General features: G+C 36.9%; 1 protein-coding gene across 4 annotated transcripts in view; it reads right to left on the reverse strand.

The window, feature by feature from the left end:
• The window catches only part of USP9X (ubiquitin specific peptidase 9 X-linked), a 98,074-nt gene that overhangs the window by 28,995 nt on the left and 48,526 nt on the right, over positions 1-20,553 (reverse strand). For all 4 annotated transcript variants that reach the window (XM_038150331.1, XM_038150324.1, XM_038150348.1 and 1 more), the window contains exons 15-25: positions 16,520-16,607; positions 14,629-14,971; positions 13,110-13,205; positions 11,341-11,552; positions 9,575-9,815; positions 9,216-9,365; positions 9,002-9,122; positions 8,404-8,534; positions 7,868-8,146; positions 4,585-4,710; positions 2,477-2,602 (exon numbers count right to left, since the gene is read on the reverse strand). In XM_038150331.1, coding sequence (XP_038006259.1) covers positions 2,477-2,602; positions 4,585-4,710; positions 7,868-8,146; positions 8,404-8,534; positions 9,002-9,122; positions 9,216-9,365; positions 9,575-9,815; positions 11,341-11,552; positions 13,110-13,205; positions 14,629-14,971; positions 16,520-16,607 — 1,913 coding nt within the window. The remainder of the gene's footprint in view (positions 1-2,476; positions 2,603-4,584; positions 4,711-7,867; positions 8,147-8,403; positions 8,535-9,001; positions 9,123-9,215; positions 9,366-9,574; positions 9,816-11,340; positions 11,553-13,109; positions 13,206-14,628; positions 14,972-16,519; positions 16,608-20,553) is intronic.

The raw sequence follows: 20,553 nt of genomic DNA on the forward strand, positions 1-20,553 counted from the left end.
TTCTCACTGGAGGATTCCGAGCATGAACTTATGGAGACAGAAGTTAAATAGGACAACTGTGGGCAACAGTTACATCAGTTAGTACTGTTGGGAGTTTTTCTTGGTTTGCATCTGGGGCTTTGTTTGGGATTTTTTTGTTTTGTTTTTCTTTACCACTCAAAAAATGGCATTTAAAACTTGGAAAACTCTGCTACTTAAACAGAGAAAAGCTACAGTGCTGTATAATTAATTTATCAATCCAATTTTACAAGGCTTTGACACTCACAACTTATTTGACCAAAAGCTTTTTAATATTGCTAGAATTTATTAATTACTTCACTATTTTTCAGAAACATGGAAGAGTTTAAGTTCTAAAGTTTTAAAAATAGTTGCTGTCATTATTTTTGACACAGAAAATAATATTACTACTAATTGGTGCAGAGGTTACTTCTTAAACTAAACACTTAAATTAATTGAGTTTATTTTGGTACATTTTTCAAAATAAATACTTTGAGAATAATGGCAAACCGTCTCCTCCATCGAGAAGTAATTATGTTCAAGAAGTTCCAAAGAAACTGAGTGTGAGCAGGTCTCAATTTATCATTTATAAATCATGAGTGCAGGTTAGCCACATTAACTAGAGGCATTAAATATTTGTTTTATATGTGGAAAGGTTATCAAGATTAATTAGGCAGAAAGAAGAGATTACAATGCAGAGGAGAGAACTAATTGTGAACAGGCCAAAATATGCCTCGCTCTGGCAACAAATACTATTTTGTCTATGCACAATAACTAAAAAATCAAAGGCAGTCACTGCACTGCAGCAGGAGGATGTGGCAGCTCTGACACAAGATCAGAAAGCAAAGGCAGAATGCCTTCAGCAAGTCCAGAACTGCACCTGCTCGGCAGCGAAGCCCTGGTTAGAAGGGAAAGTTAATTCTGCATGGCCAGGAGAAAGGCAAAGTGCATTTTACACTCAATGAAGTACTTCCCTGCACTAGGGCACCCAGAGCTGGAGGGTCTGTACATCGTTACATTCCATCTTTATAAAGCCATCATAAAAATTGCTTCCTCTAATCTATAACCTGATATAGTTCTCTTAAACTGTCTTTCCTTCCATGATATTTCTCTATTTCTAGGTTACTTTCCTCTCTTTTAATGTTATATTAACAAAGGGTACTTTATTTCCCCTTCTTATTACTTCTACAATTTCTTCCTCTTTTGAATTTCCAATTTTTCTCCTTTAATTTTTATTTCCCTTTTGCATTATAGAAACCAAAGGCAGCCATTATTTATTACAGATGTCCATGTATGTGCCAATAGGAATAAAAATAAAAAAACCCAAAAATGAAAAACCCACAAAATCCTGTGAAAGATGATCAATGACATACAGCTTGAATTTCACGTCTTTCAAAACTTCCATTACCTCAAAATATTTTTACAGAACTTAACTGTACAATTTCTACCCAGAAGAATTTTTAAAAAGCAAATTTAGATCTCTTTTCTTTTAGGTATGCTTTCTCTAGTGCACTACTGCTCTTAAAGAATCCCATGTATAGATATAAGAGTTTATCTTCACATGCCTGGACTGTCACACGAACTAAGCCAAGTTTTATATGGAAGTATTGCCTAAAAAAACTCAACCCCCAGTTTATTTCATGAAGAAGTCATGCTCATAGCAGTAGAAGCAGATGCCATTATAACCCTACGAAAGCTAATGGAGAAGTGTTGCATTTTGCTGAAGTAAATTTCCTTCTTTCAATTGATCATTTAAACACAACAGCAAATACACCAAGAATTAAGCCTCCCTACATATTCCTTTTCCTTTCACTCTCAGGCAAGTATTGATGAATACTAAACCTGGTATTACAAGATAAAAATAGGAAATGCTTTTTTAAATCACTGTCCAAATCCAGACTGTTATTTCCTGTAACTGTAAGCAACATTACTTGAACACAAGATGTTCAAGTAATCTACTGATATAGAACTCCTAACTCCAAACTAGCTGTGTAAACCACACGTGAACCCATTAATAAAAGAAGAAAAGCCATACAGAATTAGCAATTAAATCTTTTTTTTCCAATGCTTCTCACATCAATTAGCTCTTCTTTTTCATTCTAGACTGCACATATGCTTTGAATCACTTCTGCAGAACAGACCTTTCAAGTTTGAAGACTAGACAAATTAGCCTAGCAGGAAATGCTTATTCCTTATTTAGATGCAGACTCTAACTGGGCTGAAAACATGTTACAGAACTGGTGCATTTTTCAACTGACACCAGATTCAAGTTACAATTCACCAGTTACTGAGGAAAAGAATTTGGAATAGAAAATTAAGCTGTGCTATGACAATGATATACTAGATTCTGAAATACATCATTCTATCCACTTAAAAGCTCATCACACTCTAAACCTGACCAGGTCAACCCTTTGTATCCATTCCCTTTTGTACAAAAACAAACAGTAATACAGAAAAGTAGATGTTCAGGAATTCTTACCTTTTCATAGATTTTACTAATTTCCTCATTCGAGCTGAAAACCAGCTGAACTGATCCACAACCTGATGCCCAAACAATTTTTTGTACTGCCCTGATAACACAGATGTCAGGGATGTATTTTGAAGCCTGAAAAAAAAGAGAAATTAACTAAAGCAACATGAAAATACAGCTGTAAATAACACTGCAATGGATTCTAAATTCCCACAAATGCGTTTCACAGAAAATCTAAGATTTAAAATGTTAAAACAAACATTTTTCCATAAATAGAAAACAGATGATGTACCTTGAAGAGTATTTATACTTCACTTATGTAAAATTTAATTTTTTAAAGTAGGATGTAGGCAACTCTGTTAGCAGAAGCTACCAATTTCAATGCTAAAACCTTCTTTATTTAGGAAAAAACCAAGAAGACACCAAGCATTCATCTGGAAGGCAGCCAGCCTCTTAAGCAATGTAAAAAGTTGAACTTATTTTAGGGTTTCTCCCCATGCTGTGCTTGCTGATAGCCAGCTTGAACACACTGATGTTATCAAGGATGTGATCATTACATAAAGGGATTGCTTCATGTTCAAGACACAGAGGGTTAACCATGAATAAGAACACAGCTCATGTACTGAATGAATGCAGAGTCACTCTTCAGTACTTTGTGCATGGTCTGAGTTAACACCCAGTAGTTTCTACTGATACACATTACAAAACATACTCCAACTGCTATTATTTATGGTTTACATCAACTTTCAAAAAAACGACCAAACTTATCTGAAGTCTGTATTCAAAACAGAATCATCAAAAAAATAGGTAATCTCTAAAAGCAAATGGCAGACAGATGGACTTCAAATTTCATTTTTCTAATGCTCAGACAATAAAAAAAGGGGACTCTTAAGAAGCTGAGCTAGGTAGGTATTTGCATCAGGAAACCTGAACAATGTGCATTCTTGAACTGATATGGACATTAACGGTATTTCCAAAAAAAATAAAAGGTATTTTATATTTGCCACAAGCAAAGCAACCTTACAGCAACAGTGCCACAAGAAAAACATCAGGGGTTTTTAATCTCATTGTAGTTTCTAAGTCTTTAAGTATCAACTTTTTTTAAAAAGGTGAATTATTCCTCTCTGTGCTAAAGCCTTCTCTCTGGCCTATGGAAACTATGTCAGATTTTTTTTTAAATTGTGAGATCCATTGTAAAGAGCCTCTGACCATCAAAACATGAAAAAGCAAAAAAAAACCTTTCAAAGGCAAACTACAGTACACATGAAATTTAGATCTACAGCAGTATTCATAATTTCAGAAAACTACAGACAAATCTTCCACAGCAATAATGTTAAACACATTCAGGTTCTGTTTGCTTGATGTGCTTGGTGAAAGAAAAATTATTTATTTATTAGCAGGCCTCTAGGTAAGACAAAGGCAGAATTAAAAAGCCTTTCCTCACATCTCACCTCAAAAGATACTTCTTCTATAGAAGAAATTTGATTAAATCAGAGTTGAATTGGCTGATTTTACACCTATGGATGCAAAACCACCACTGATGGAAGGCAGATGGCTCAGTCTTGCATGTTGTGCTTTCTTTAGACACTGCCCTTTGTTCTCAAGGGATAGTGAACTTGTCAACACCAAGATGAGAATACAATAGTATCTTCTACCTAGATATGTCAGAAATGTTTTGGAGATATGCTATACAGTACAGAAACACAGTATTTATGGCTTCCACCCTGGAAACCAAGGGATCCAGATACAGGTGGAAGAGGATGGTAAAGCAGTCATGATTTTAGCTCCTGCTGAACTCAGCTGAATTCACTGACATGATCTCTAACAAGACTCCTGATTCCAGATCCAAACGGGTTTTGGCCACACCACACACATAAGACCACTATGTTTGCAAAGCACATTGTTTAACCTTACTGAGGCTTTCATTTGAGTCATTAAAGCATCTTCAATATATAAAGATACACTAGCAATGATTTGAGATTTTTCTCTTTCATATGATCATCACCTAAAACATTTTAAAAGGAAAATCTGTGTCTTACAAAGCAACAAATTTAAGGATTAAGAAAATAGAAAAGATGCTATAAGGAAAAAGGTGATACAGAAAGGAATTCACCAACCTCATCAGATATTTGCTGTGCAAGACGTATTGCTACATTTCTCAGCATGCATTCTGAAGTTGGATTAGGAATGTTTTGTAGGGCATTTTGTAGCACCACTGCCTGGTCATGCGTAGCCTGGTTTATCTGGAAGAAAGTATTTCTCATACTTACTTTTACATGGGAAAAAAGCAAAAAGATATGAAGATCTAAAGTTACTTGGAAAGGTTTGGTAGAAGTAAGTAAGATCTTGGAAGGAAAACTTAGTGCAAAGGCCAACATAAATAAACCTCCTCATTTTCAAACAGATACCATCACACCTGAAGACACTATGCTGCAGTGGACAATCACAGAGTACAAGTAGTTGAAAGGAAAGGCACTTGGTCAAAACTTACTAGGTTTGGGGGCTTGTTTATTGATCAGATTATTTCAAGCTAATAGAATTTTTTTCTGTTACAATGCCTCCTTCCCTTTCAGTAGATGTGGGAAAGAAAGGGTTTGGTCAAACACAGGGGCTCCCTCTGGATTAGGTAAGAGTGTCCAGACAGAATACGGCTGCAGTTTTTGTTATACTGAAGTACATTTTAATCATTTGAGTTGTTACTCTTGAAGAATTCTGTTCTAAATTACCCCTCCTGTTTTTTATAATATTTTCAAAACAGAAACAGCAAGACAAGTTTTTATCTTTTTTTTTTTGGATTGGTTTGAGCATAGATCCCTCTCTCCCTTAGTCTGCCAGAGCTCCACAGTTTTGACAAAACCTGAAATGGTTGTTTCCTTCTCACAGACAAACAAAAGACAGTGTGCTGTGGTTACAAATTAAAACAGAAGAGTTTCTTCATTTTCCTGTACCAGGTCATTCAAAAAGCCCATCTCAAATGCTGCTCAAAAGACACACTGTGAGGCTGCTGGGTAAGGTCTGGTGCTGGTCACATCCCTTGCTTTGCCAGCTTCACTAAGACCCTTGATTCAGAGAGCAAAGTTACAAAGCCTCCACTGTCAATCGGCTACTGGATGCCATTGGAAGTGATCAACAGTAATATATGTGGGGTAAATCAGTTCTGTGTACTGAACACTGTATTTAACATTATTAATTCAACCTTCTATGAAAATAAGGAAGAAAGTAACAATTTTAAAGGTACTAGTGACAGCAACAAACCAGTAACTGAAAAACTACAGACACATAACCTTGACTGCCTACTTCTTTTAAATACTGATGGAAAGCCAAGACAGAAATTATGCTTTGGTACTTATGCTTAAGGTAAGAGAAATTAAATGTTTTAACAAATCTCACCTGCATCCCAGGGGAATAAAAAATACCAAAGACCTTCAAAGAGGATGGTGGTGACAGCAAGAATATCTGTTTTTTCCAACAAATCAGTAACTAATAAATCAGATGTTTGTAACTCTAAATAGTGAAAGTAAGCAACTGTGGACAAATGTTACCACCTCCTAAGAAGTCAGCCTAAGTCTGTTTCAAATAATACTCCAAGACTCAAGTGATGCAATGTGTGTCCCAAACTGCCCTTTAAATAACTGTTGTAAGAAAACAGGACAGTAAAATTTACTCATTTTTAAAAGATGAAAGACAAGATGGCAAACATACCTGCCTTAATATATTCCTATTATGCGCTAACATGAGACAAAAAAGGGGATCTTCACTTCTTTGTAATCATTAAGAGTTTTGATTTACTTGAAAAATAAATAATTATGTATCTTCTAACAGATGCAGCTAACCAGAACAGGTACTTACATTTGAGATTTAAGGGGCATTACTTCTCCAATTCAGAGATGGATCTCAGTCAGTATTTTGGAATTAAGTGCTCTGAAGTGGGGCTCTTTGGGTATTCTTGAGGACAGGTTGATAGATCAAGAAACTATTTAAGATGGAACCTCACAAATGGGGAATTCACATTTATAACGGAATATGCTGAGTTGGAAAGACCCCACAAAGATCATCCAGTCCAACCCCTGGCCCTGCACAGAACCATCCCCAGGAGTCACACCCTGTGCCTGAGAGCATTGTCCAAACACTTCTTGAGCTCTGTCAGGCTGGTGCAATGACCACTGCCATGGGAGCCTGTTCCAGTGCCCAAACACCCTCTGGGGGAAGAACCTTTTCCTGATACCCAACCTAAACCTGCCTTGACACAACTTCAGGCCATTCCCTCAAGTCCTGTCACTGTCACCACAGAGCAGAGATCAGTGCCTGCCCTCCTCTGCCCCTCATGAGGAAGCTGTAACTGCAGTGAGGTCTCCCCTCAGTCTCTTCCAGGCTGAACAGACCAAGTGCCCTCAGCTGCTCCTCACCCAGCTTCCCCTCAAGGCCCTTCACATCATGCCTGTGGCTCTCCTTTGGAATGCTCTCTAAAGAGTTTTGTATCTTTCTGATTATGGTGCCCAAAACTGCCCCCAGCACTCGAGGTGAGGCTGCCCAGTGCAGAGCAGTGCAGAGCAGAGCCTTGCCCAGCTGGTGATGTTGTGCCTGATGTCCCTCAGGACACAGATGTCCCTCCTGGCTGCCAGGGCACTGATGGGTCATATTGAACTGGCCATCAAGCAGGACCACCCAAGTAGGTCCCTTTCTGTGTCACTATTTTCCAGCATCTCATTCCTCAGCATGTCCATACATCCAGGGCTGCCCCACCCCAGGTGCAGAATCTGGCACTAGCCCTTGTTGAACTCTGTATGGTTGGTGATTGCCCACTCCTCTAATTTGTTGAGACCTCTCTGCAAGGCCTCCCTGCCCTCCAGGGAATCCACAGCTCCTCTCAGTTTTGTATTATCTGCAAATTTGCTCAGTATCCCTTCCAGTCCTGCATCCAGGTCATTTATGAAGATGCTGAAGAGCACAGGGCTGAGGATGGAGCCCTGCAGAGCCCCACCTGTGACAGGTCACCACTCTGTCACTATTCCCTACAACCCTTTGTGCCCAGCCTGTGAGCCAGCTGCTCACACATCACATGATGTGTTTATCCTGCTGTGTGCTGGACATTTTGTTCAGAAGGATGAATAGAGTTAAAAATGAGAAGCTACCTGTCCCGACAATCATGCAAACCATTGAAAATCATATACAGAGCAAGTGCATCTCACACCTAACTTTATACAGTCACCAACGAATGGGATTTGTTTAGTAAGTTGATCTCTTTTTTAGAATTGCAAAACATTATCTGAAAGTACCATGAGTCCTTGATGTGAAATGCACTCAAAGGACAGACTGCCAAGGAAAAGTAAGGAGATGTTGCTGCACACATTATAAAACACAGAGCACATTGCTATTTGCAGAAAGGAAGATTTATATTACCGGTGAAATTGTACTCGTGCCTTCCACAACTGGCTGACAAGCTTCTGCCACAGCTCGAACATGGCCATATCCAATTGCTGTTAGCAATAATTTGGCTATTTTTAGAGCATTAAGGTAGGCACCCCTTCGAGTTTCCATATCTGCATTTGGCAGGAAGTTATTTCTGGTCAGCATGCTCAGCACAAGAGGCAAACCACCACTTTTCAGGAAGTTGTACTGGAAGTCACTGGCATCTTCTCCCAGAGGTGCACTGGCAGGCATTAACAAGGCATAAACTACCTGTAGAAGAAAATACAGAGTTAAATAATGGAAATGCACCAGCTTGGATATAGATCACTGACCATGAGAATTTGTACCATTACTACGAAAGCAATGCTTTGAAGCACTGGCCATCCACGTTTATGCCAGTAAATTGTTTATTATTTTCAATTGTTAATTTCAAACCAGAATTTGATCTTAGGCTTCCATAATGTTACAGACAGAACTGCCACAGAGAGAATTGACAATTTTTAAAGAACAGGCAAAGCATCACTAACCTCTGTTAGGTACAGCACTTGTGAGGCAGAAGGACCAAAGAATAGAGAATCAAGGGAGGGACTAAGGCTGCTTTCCCCAAGCTTCGCATGATCTAAACAAATTGCTCTTAGTTTCTCGACCGTAGTGTTATCTGCAATAAAAACACAACTTATAAGCATTTTGCAGCAAAAGTACTCCACAACAAGCCAGTATTATTTGCAATTATAAATCTGAAAAAATGTAAGTGTCTCAGAACAGCTGCAAAAACTTACAGACAAAATCAGACTACAGAGTGTTCTCCAATGATTGTTACAGTCAAAAGCGATCCTATTAAAGCAGTGCTACAAAACCACTTTAAAATACAATGCTCCCCATTTTCACTGCACTGTGGCACTGAACCCCAGTACCAACTGGAAATGATGCAACTTCATGTATCAGATAAGAAATAACCACTTGGGAAATCTTTTACAGTCCTAAGTAGGATAACAGTAATGAATTACAATACCAATAAATTATCAGATAGTAGAAAATACTCCCCTATCTTCACTTTTATGTATCAGATAAGAAAATATTTTACAGCATATTACAAGATGAAAAAAGGATCAAGTTAAGTTTTACCTGGTGGCATGAGCTTCATAAGAACACGAGCTCCATCTCTAAGAGGTGGCATATTTAGACTACTGCCCAAGTCTGCAACTTGCCAAAGAAAAGAGATGTATCGAGGATGCAGTGACATGATCTTAAAATAAGCAAATAATAAAAAAAAATTGTTAGCCAAAGACAAAGTGTGAGAAAAAACACGTTTGAACTGTTAAATTCAGAAAATGCTTACCACTCCAGGCAAACAGCTTTCAACTTCTGGATTTGGACCATCACTGTAGTGATTGCCGTGGTTGCCCGGAGAACCAGTTGAAGAGTCAGAAGAACTATCTGGACTTGAGGGCATATTAGAATTTATCTGTGTAAGCTTAGCTGTAATTAGCTGAAAAACACAATCATAGTTTTAATACTCTCCAAAGATTAGGAATCTTTAACAAATAAGCATCTGATATAATGTTAATGGCATAATATGAGAAGGAAGAATAGAAAAATTTCACAAAAATAAATGACACCATGCATGATATTTTTCAAGCATTTACAAAGGGGAAGGAACATCTGAACTGATGTAAATACCCAGCCTGCAACACTTACCGTTTTATCCTTGAGATTCAGCTGCCCAATTAATTTTCTGTCATCTGCAGGGTCTACCAGCTCACCCCCAATGAACAGCTCTACTTTTGTGTGTGCACTGTTGGCTTTAATGCGATTGAGGATGCAGCGCCGCACTTGGCCAATCGTGTCGTTTGTGTGCGACCAGATATCCAAATCTTCCACCTGCCGGCCTTGGTTTGGAAAACGAACCACAAGTGTGATATGTTTACCACGGAAAGCTCTGAAAATAAACAGAAAAGCAAAAGTTATTCTTGCGCTCATGAAATAAATTCTTTTCCTTCCTGCATTTTTTGCAGCAGGTATTTCAGCATCAAGTCTTTACATGGTATTTTCCAGTGTAAGATTTTGTGAAACCCCCAGCAACTATGGCAATAACAAACACAAAATCTTTCAATAAGCCACACTCAGTACAAATGCATTAATCATGTGGTCAAATTTACAGTCAGGTTAGGAACATTGACTGAAATTTTAGAAGTCTCTTATAAAGTTTTAGATCTCTTCTCTGTCTTGTAACTTCCTGATCAAAATGTGCAAACAAACTTTAATCAGACTGGAAATGACGTTTTGCTCTTTTAGCAAGGCAACTCAAGCTTCAAATACACCAAGATCAGAAAAATCCATCAGGTTGCCAAGCCTTAATGGCTTCTTCTGCCAAAAGCTGTTATAAGTTTTATGCTAGAATTCCAGTTTTTAAAATCACAATCTCTTAAAGAAAGTTTGAAGTGGTCAAAAAAGGAAGAAATGGTTTCACATTAGCAGTGATCACACTCCCTACAATAGCAGAGACCTCATTAGGAAAGATGTGCCCAGATAAGCCCAACAAACTAATCCTATGTAACAAAAGGCAAAACCTCCTCATAAAGCTCCTTGCTAACAAGGCCTGTGAAAGAATAGTCTAATCAAATAAGCAGCCCATAAAAAAAAGATGTACCCACAATCAAAAAGAAAACTTTGTTAGGACTCATCAATCAATCAATATATGCAGTAAAAAAGCTGTAGCAACACTGCAAATTACAGACACACCATGAAGAAATAGCAATTGCTTCAATTTTTTTGACAAAAAGGTGATTTAAAGTAAGCGGATGAAAAATCTTCACCATGTTTAAAAATACGTTAGCTGCATCATAAATCCATAGAGACACCAAGGATTTAAGCTAAGTTTTCACTCAAGGACAAGTATAAGAAGAGTGTACAGAAAATAAATATACTTCAAAGTACTGGTTCTCTTCTTCCCCTCCTCATGAGGAGCTTACAGAATATTTAACTTAGAGATAATAAAAAATTTAATCTTGCAAAGTAAGATTGAGATCTCTACAAACAATTCTGGAAGGTTGAACATATACATTTACAACATGTTTTTGTAGTATAATAAGACTATGAGAATCAAAAAACTTTTGCCAATGCTAATGTAAAGAACAGTACTGCTTTTAAGTAATTATCTGAAATAAAGAATTATATCCAAAACAACTGAGCCTCAAGGTACATTGTGCTAGTTATAGAAGAAACCACCAAGTTTATTTTTAGGCCTGCTGCCCCTTTCATATGTACTTGTATTTGCCTGATCTTTCAAAAAAAAAGTTTTTAAATACAGTTTCATATATTAGCAAAGAAAAGGGTATTCTGAAACACCATGAAACCACTTCCTGAATAGAAACCATTTAGAATGTAAAAATGCCAAGGATAACAGATAGTACTGTTTTAGTTTAGAAGAAATCAAAACCATGATACTGCTTTTTTACACATACCTTGACATAGGTAGAATAGTTCTCTCTTCGTGGTAATCGCTGTCACATTCATTTATATACTCTCTTAAAACAGTCAACACTCTCACCATCCTTATTGCTTCTTGTCTTGCACAGTTGATACTGTCTTTATCTCCATCCAACACACATAATGTATCATAGGAGGCTTTTAGACGATCGAAACAGGACTGAATGAAGTCTTCATGAATCACTACCTAATTACATTAAGAAATTGGTGTAATTACAAGACACATTAGAATCCATCTTTTCAGAAGGAGGACCAAATGGTAGAGAAAAAAAATGCCCCAAACTGAAACAGGTAAGTTACTCAATACACCTGTTTTATTCCAGCAACTCCCATCAATAGGTAGCTCTAATTTAGCGTGCACTTCAATAATCTCATGTCACCAGCAGCTGTAACCATACTGTATGTAAACAGAAAAAGTGAAAATTTAAAGAACACTGAATTGAACTTTCACTTTCTCCTTCTCTCAGACTATGTTAAAGAATTCTTGTGTGCATGTGAATCCAGCACTTCTGGAAGTGTCAGAGCTAAGCATGTGCAGATGGACAGATCAACGCATGATTAGTAAGCCCAGACCTACAGCAAGAGAGAAGGCTCCAGCCATCTGCCACTGCAGGAAAATACAGCATGAATGGCTGTGAATTCACCACCTAGAGCAGCTGTGCTGGACCTGGCAGACTGGCAGCTCTGAAGATTATGAAAGTGTTTTTGAAGACAAGTAGAATATCAGTTTTAATACACCTGGGAAGTTACCAACTGGAGATTGCCCAAAGGACAATATTCCTTCACTAAATTTGCGCAGTCACATAATTACAGAATGGTTTGGGTTGGACCCTGACTCTCACCAGCAGTCCATGTCCTTCCTATGTTAGGGGTCTCAGAGCTGGACGCAGTACAGCAGGTGGGGTCTCACCAGAGCAGACAAGAAGAGCAGAACCCCTTTCCTGGACCTGCCGCCCATGCTGCTGTTGATGGAGCCCAGGACACCGGTGGCTTTCTGGGCTGCCAGTGCATGTTGGGCTTCTTGTCAACCAACACCCCCAAGTCTTTCTCTGCAGGGCTGCTCTTGATCTGTTCATCCCCCAGCCTGTATTTGTGCCTCGAATTGCCCCAACCAAGCTGCAGAACCTTGTACTTGGCTTTGTTGAACTTCACGAGGTTCTCAAGGGCCCACTACTCAAGCTTGTCAAGAACCCTGTGGATGACATCCCTTTCCCTTCCAGAAACCCATAATCTCTTCTCTGTCTACAGCTCCCAGCAAATATTAATGCAGGGAGATAATATCTGATTTGCTAGACCTCAGCTTGACCACTACATAGAAAGTCAGTGACCCTTTGTAAGGGGCATGCCAGAAAAGAGAGGTTACGTTAGTTTGTGACAACACCCCACAGACCCAGCCCCTGAACACACTCATATGAGTAAGTGCCACGATTTGCAGTGCAACAAAAGGCTTTCCTCTTATGACATTACCTGTTTTCTGAGTAATAAGAGCAAATACAGCAGATGAACTTAGCAGGAAAAATTAATGAGAGTTCAATCCGTAAATATGAGAAAAAACTTTAGTTCTGCATCTGCCCAGAATCTGACAGCTGGACTCACCCACCAAAACATGGAAACTATTTCCTGTTTTCAAATCTTTCAACTACAAAAATATCACCAAATTGATGTTTAAGACTATTATTTAAAGACTATTTTTAAGGCTATTTTAATTTTTATTCTGTTCAGTCTTCTTGTTGCTTTTTCTTACCTGATTAACTTGTAACCTTGGGCCAAGATTAGTATAGATCTCTTTAAGAAGGTCTATTGCTCGGTTTGCAATGTCATCATTTCCCTGAATCACAACCTAGCACAATTGAAAAAAAAGCATTTACATTTCTTAAAACTTGCTGGTGTAAAAATGCAAACAAAAACTACTACATAAGTATCTCGATACTTATACAATAGCATGCCTAATTATTTTATGAGGTGCAAGGGACTAAAACACTTAGTGACAAAATACAATCAATACAAGTTACACTTAAGATGATTATATGAGCAAAAATTAATAATTAACTAGTTTTGAAGTTCAGAGCTAGCAAAAAAGGCTGATGTTCTATAAACAGAGTAAAAGTAGTGTTTATATGTTCATGCTCACATAACATTGCAAATTTTCTTGTTTCAGAGAATAAGAAAAATTCTTCAGACGCTTCAACAATCTGCATCACTAGACAGAACTTTCACGTATATAATATGGGTAGAAAGGGGACAAGCAAATGAATTCTGCTTCTAACCTGAGAATCTAAATTTTAATTACTAGTCACCAGGTCTGACAGCAGGTTTTACAGACAACCCCTGCAGGGTACGCAGCTCAAGCTTCATGAGTTTTGCTGATCAGAGTAAGCTGACTGGCAAAACTAAAACATGCTAACACTCTGTGGGGACTCTGTTCACAAGCATAATGTGAACTTATTTGTACAAAAATTGGGATCTACTTTGGTTTTAACTATTATCACCAGGATTAAAATACCCAATCCTTCAAGAAGCCACAACCAAAATTACTGAAGACTGCTGCTATACACCTTTTTAGAAACACACAGCCATGATAATCATGTCACAGAGCATCATTGTGGGCTCTAATGCAGCTCTCGAGAACTAGAAATACTGTGAAAAAATTAGGTTACAGTTGAAATACTGATGGTTTTCACCAACAGATTTGGCAAGCTTCAGGAAGCTTCAACATTTCTACTGAAAACGAAAGTTCTATGTATAGAGAATAGGTGGTTATATGGAATCTACAGATCCTAGAAAACGACCATGTTTAGTCAAAAGGTTGTACTTATAAGAGGAAGAATCAGACCAGCGATCACTTGGTCTGATCTAGAATGACTCCAGTTTATCACATTAGAAGGAATTCCATGGAATAGCTTATAAAGTGCATGAAACAAAGCTTCAAATTACAATGTGCATGTGAAAAAAAGAGAAATCTACAGATAATTCACCTGGAAGGAACTTTTCCTCTTCAACAGTATTGGCAAATTTTTAATTTCATGTGCATACATAAATATACTTATGTTTCAAATAACTTTCCATTTAACATCAGTCTGCAAAGTTACCAACTTGCATACTTGCTGGGAAGGCAGTGGAGTCAAAAGCCATGTATTTAGTTGGAAAAAGCATATTTTCGTAATTTCAGTCCATTACTAATAAATTACACATTCCTAAAAGCATAAAGAGACTGAGAAAGTCTTAGCAGTTAACCTTTCAGATGCTTCCTTCAATTAACTCACCCTCCAAAGGTAGTCTAATCCTATTAATTCCAGGTCATCCATCATATAGGCTCGTCTCTTTGCTACTAGCTTTCCTTCTCGACAGTTCACAGCTTTGAAGAAACGTTCAAAACATTTCATTCCATTTTCTGTTAATAGGGAAGGATCCAGCTGAAGCACATTATTTTCAAAGAAGTCCTTATTAATGTCAGGGTCTAAGTCTGGTTCATCCCCCATTAGTTTGGAATACCATTTAAAACAGGCTTCGCGATCACAAAGATAAACCGCATTTTCTGCTAAACACTTCCATATTTGCTTCGCCTGAGGGGCACACAGCCACAGCTGACCATCCTTCAACAAAAATCTTGAGCAAAACAAAGAGACAATTAACAGCGCTGTCTAATACACATCCAGAGTTACAATTCAGTAAAAAGTACAGGCACAAAGTTGGATATGCACATTATACATGTATATAGCACAAGTATGAGAACTTCATTTACATCATCAGACCACTCATAATCAGCCCCATGATATTTTAGTCAGTTTGAATGAATCAAGACCTTATATTCCAAACAAAAAAAGAACACAATTCAGTAAAAAAGTGCCTTACACAAAATTACCAAGCATTGTTTACATTTTATATACAAATAAATGCACATTTCCTAATATAAACCATTTAGTTTAAAAATCAGGTCCCAACACATGAGAATAAATTAATTCTGCAATGATTCAATATGTTTTAAGACTTGATTTAGCAAAATTGCAAAAAAAGGTATCAATAGCATGGAGCAGAGCCAGAAGCAGAAATCAATGAACTGGAAATTTTTCCTTTTATTAAAGCAAGTTTTTAATTTGTGTTCAATTATTATGAAACAATTATTAAGAACTTCAATTCTGAGAGCTAACACTAAGGATGCTTCAGAAGGAACAAATGATAATCAAAGTTCTTTAGATTAATTTTAATTACTAATTTTTTTATGTATAAGAAATCAGGGACTGAGTTATAGCACTACTTTTCAGAAACTGCTACATACATATTCTACATTTGACATACATGGAATTTCATAAATTTCTCTACATTAATGAACCTAAATAATGAACAAATAATGAACTTAAATCTAAGGAAGTTACAATTTTGAACATGCAGGAGTGATACATTAAGTGTGCTATCCATGTGCTATTGTATCATTTCATTAAACAGTTAACACTTCAGTTTAGTTAATGAAAATTCTCAGTAAAATTTTTAAAAGTAAAAGAAAATCTATTTTAGAAAACAAGGAAAAAATTATTCAAACATGACAGTTCAAGTATTTTCACTCATTTAAAACACGGTTAAAACCTTGTTTTAAAACCTTTTGTTTTTTGTTATTTTACTCCAGCAGGAGCTGGCCAAAATCATCCAAATTATTTTTTATTGCACTTTCTTTCTGGGGCTCAGTTGCTGCCAACACATCACTGACTGAGGAAAGTATGTGTCAGTTTATGATCACAGATTTAATTCTGGGATGATACAAGTAAGGACACACTGCCATATTTGTACTTGGAATATTTTAAATTTTAAACTAAGTTACCCCAATAGGAATGTAACTGTATCCATCACCCACTATATTTAAGTCAGTAAAGTTCTGCACACAGACAGGAAAAAATACAAATCTTAGTGCAGAATAAGAGCCTTGGATTCCAAAGAGTCTGATAAACTTTATTTGAATATTTCAACAGCAGCATAAAAGCCCTCCAGGAAAGAAATTAAACCAAACCAAAAACATTCAATGTATTTTTGCATCTGAGCTTTGAAAGAAGTTAACAAAACAAATTAAAGCTTTAGAAGAGAGAGAAATGCAAAACGTTTTTCTTCAAAAAGCAGTCAAAGGATTCTTAAAGAAGTTAAACAAACGTTCAGGTTAAAACTCACCGCAAGAAGTTCAGTCGCTCCTGTACTTCCTGCACGTGACTGTATCGGCTTCCTGGTCTCACAGTCTGAGGATCATACTCACCATGCTCTGAAAATAAAGTGTTTTATTAGACAACACACTCAGAAAAGTGAAGCTGACTCCAGAAGACAGGATGTGTTTGAAGACTTGTTACTCTGAATATAATCCAAGCCCAGTACATTTTCAGTGAGGCGTATGAACAGAGTTTTCAGCAGTCAGCTACCAGTTAATGCTTCTTCCTTTGCTAAACACAGGCAAAGACTCCTGTGGTCTATAATCAAATCAACAATTATGTGCTCATTGTTCAATATAATGAAAGTGCTGCAGAACTATTAAGAACTTGCACTCTACTTATTCAAATACATTTTTCCTATTTTCAAGTAGTCAGTTTGAAGTCAGAAGGTCAGTTGAAAATAGAAGTATACCAAGTACATAACTCAATTATCCAGTGCTGTTTTTCTGAGGATGCTTTAGTTTTGTTGCACAGCATCTTTTTCTGAAAAATTTCATTTTTCTGTTTTTTAGGCTTTTTCCTCTTCAGAGGAAATCATGACTCCATTTCTTTGCCACCTTTATATACAGCTATGCACACAACATCACTCAGAGGAAGAAAGTATAAGACAACTTTATTTACTGCAAGTTTCCAAACATAAACCCCAAATGCCTGTAATACTAACAAGCTAGAAGCAGAAGTTGTCTTTTGAAAGTAAGGCATGAAGTCAAATTTTTACCTACATTTTGTCAAAATTCAGCATAATATTTTCTTATCAAACAGCAATTTTGTTCACAGGAACATGGGTTTGGTGTGGTTTTGTTTGGTGGTTGGCTGCTGTTTATCTTTTTTTCATTAAAGAGATACAATCTAGATCTGCACTTGCATTACCTTCATCTGTACTAGCAGTATTTCATCATAACACATTCATTATGACAGCTCCATTATAAACTAATTAATGCTTTATTTTTTATTTGCAAAGATGTACAGATTGCCTTTAACTAAGGTGACCTAGCCATGGTAGACATCTCATGACAACATCAAGACTAACACTAAAATTTATCTTCAGAGCTGAAAATCAGTATCTCCTGTTACATTAGGCAGGGGGGAAAAAGTACATCAATGCTTCAAAATAAAGAGAAAAATAATTGTCATAAATACTCCTCTCTATATCCAAGTGTAAAAGGTACACTACTTTAAATATTGAGTGACAGGGGAAACAGAAGACCAGCAGTTAACTAATGTCTGCAAAACTGAATACATTAAGTTCATCAGAAATCCTTAAAAATGAAATCATAACTTTCATGAAATGATCATAAATGAGCAATTAGCAAAAGGAGAAATGTGGGAAAAAATCTGAAGAAATAACATAAAAGTATGTGAACAAAAATTATTTAAGAATTAGAAGTAGAAAACCAGTAAAATACGCAGTGTCTCCAGCAGAAAAAAAAAAAACAGGGTAGATAAGCATATTGCAGAGAAAATAAAATTGATTACTTGAAGTGTTGGGTGTTGAGGGTGGGTTTCTTGTTTGATTTTGATTTGTTGAGGGGGAGGTGGTGGTGTTTGTTTATTTTCACTGTGGGAACTACCTGGGCTTTTTCTTCCTGACTAGAGTTTAATTCGCAGACACAACACCAATAGAGGCAATGACAGGAGAACTCAAATCCAGCCAGCTGCAGAAAGGCAGTGTGGATGTACTTCAGAATTCAGAAAAACTCTCAACTACAAAAAAAATTCTATTTCCCTAAATATTTTCTGTATCACATTCTTTCTACACCTCCCAGATTTATTTTCTACTCTGTACATCCCACAGCAAGTCAAAGTGTAATCTCCTTAAAAATTCCTCTTACACACTGGAGCAGAAAACAACTGGTTGAAAATTTGAATATAATTAGTGATAAACACACACAGAAGATTATATGGTACAGTTTCTACAAAATCATTTCATTACCACTTCGGATTTTCTATTACTGCAGAAAAAAAGAAATAAAGGAGAATTGAAATTTTCAAAAGATCTTTGATAAATCTTTGAAAAGATGAAACTGTGACCTCCTTCAGGACTACAAAATCCAAGAGCAGTTGTCTCATCTCATGGAGGACTTTGCAGAGCTGAAGGAAAGGATGAGTTCAAGAGAAGGGAAAACCACAGAGCACGGAAAAAATTCAGAAACATAGATTAGGCTTCCCTTTAACCCTAAAAAGGCAGACATATTAAAGGGAGTATCCCAGAAAACACTATGCATTAGTGAATAACAGAAGACTAGAAACACTGTTTTCCACTGTGGAACACAACTAGGGAAGACTTCAAGGAAAACAAACATAAAGCAAATTCAAAATTAATTTTAAATTTTCCAAATTACATAATAATTGCAGTGTTAAGTGCCAAGAATATCTGTCAACAACTGGATTTTTTATTTCTCTGGCATTTGTTTGACCTATGCTGTTTGTATCTTTGCCTTGAATTTTCCTCCTGTCTCATTCACCTTCTCCAGCCAAGCTTAATTCTACAGCTTCCAGTTCTTTCTGTCTTCACATGCATAATCTTCTTTCTTCCCCTTTCATTTATTCCCTTTCATTTATATGGCCCCCTGGCATATTTTCTCCCTCTCCATGAAGGCATGGAAGACAAACATCACAGTTTTCTATGTTCTGCTCTATTTAGTATATAAAACTGAAAATTAAAGAGTTTTTGCACAGGAACTGTGGATTACAGTCTGGGCACAGTATCTGGAACATGAGGAAGATTTCCTGGTTGCCCTTAATAATGTAATAAAGTACCTAATAAAAAAACCCACACTATTATTCTTCTGCTTTTGTACTCTGATACAAATGAGAAGTACTGCAGCAGCTTCAACTCAAGAAAGAGCATTTTAATTGCTTTGTAATTAGATTAAATTTAAACCCTTTACACATTTGTAATTCCTATTGCATTGAAGATGTTTGTATTACTGCTTAACTGAGTCACTACAGTTGGGGAGGGGCAGGGCAATGTGGCTTTTTGGGAAAGAAAAAGAATCATGCAAGTCATCAGCCTAATTCTTCTGCCCTCAACAATTTGATATGTAAACAATATTTTCAAAAATGACCTTTTGGCTTGAGAATTAAAAAATATGATAAATTAAAAATAGTTCCTACACTAATACTGAGAACAGACCAAATAATTTAGTATTATTTTAACATTATTAGTGCAATGCTATAATTGGTTAAGGTACTTAAAAGAGGGTAAACCCCTCCATGTATTCCTGAACAGAGAAATACAGTTGCAGTATGTAGATTTAACTGAATGTTATTCTCACTGGCCTACACCTTGCTGAAGTGACCATCTTCACAGAGCACCACTACTTACACAAGTCCCCAAGTATGTATTCTGGATATCTCCTATATGAAATACATATATAAATACACACACACACACACACATATATATATTTAAATTTAATACTCCAAAACACATGAATTCCAAAAGGCCACTTTCCTGTGCACTGGTAGCTACAAGCTTTCCAATGTGCAAATATCCTGTCCTCTCTGAATGACCTACATTGAATCCCTCCAGAACATACTGTGTCATTTTTGAGATGCAACAGAAAGGCTGCCAGCCTGTTATGAGGCCAGAGCAGAACAGTCCTTGGTTCCAGTCAGTAAAGCTAGTGGTGGGGAAGGAGGAGTGTAAATCTCCTCCTTTCACTTCTGTTGGCATAATTTTATATTTGAAGAACTGTGGTCCAGTGTACCGAGTTTCCTGGCCCACCATTCTCCTTCACTTCCACGCTTCTACCTCAGTAGCTAAAAGTTAATCCAGAATAAGAGGGTAAATTCATCAGCAAAGAGCTGGATTTAGCCTAAAATACAAAAACACTAACACAATGTGCTGCCCAAGTACTGTTAGCAAACACAGTAAAGAGCCTGAAAAGAAGTGGGAGTTACACAGGAAAAATAAGTGGTATCCCTGTGGTTTGAAGTCCTTCTCCCTGACAAATTCCAAATATTGGCTGCAAACTGAGGTGATTAAAAAACTTGTCA

This window comes from Motacilla alba, chromosome 1 (assembly GCF_015832195.1).
Source record: "Motacilla alba alba isolate MOTALB_02 chromosome 1, Motacilla_alba_V1.0_pri, whole genome shotgun sequence".
NCBI lineage: Eukaryota > Metazoa > Chordata > Aves > Passeriformes > Motacillidae > Motacilla > Motacilla alba.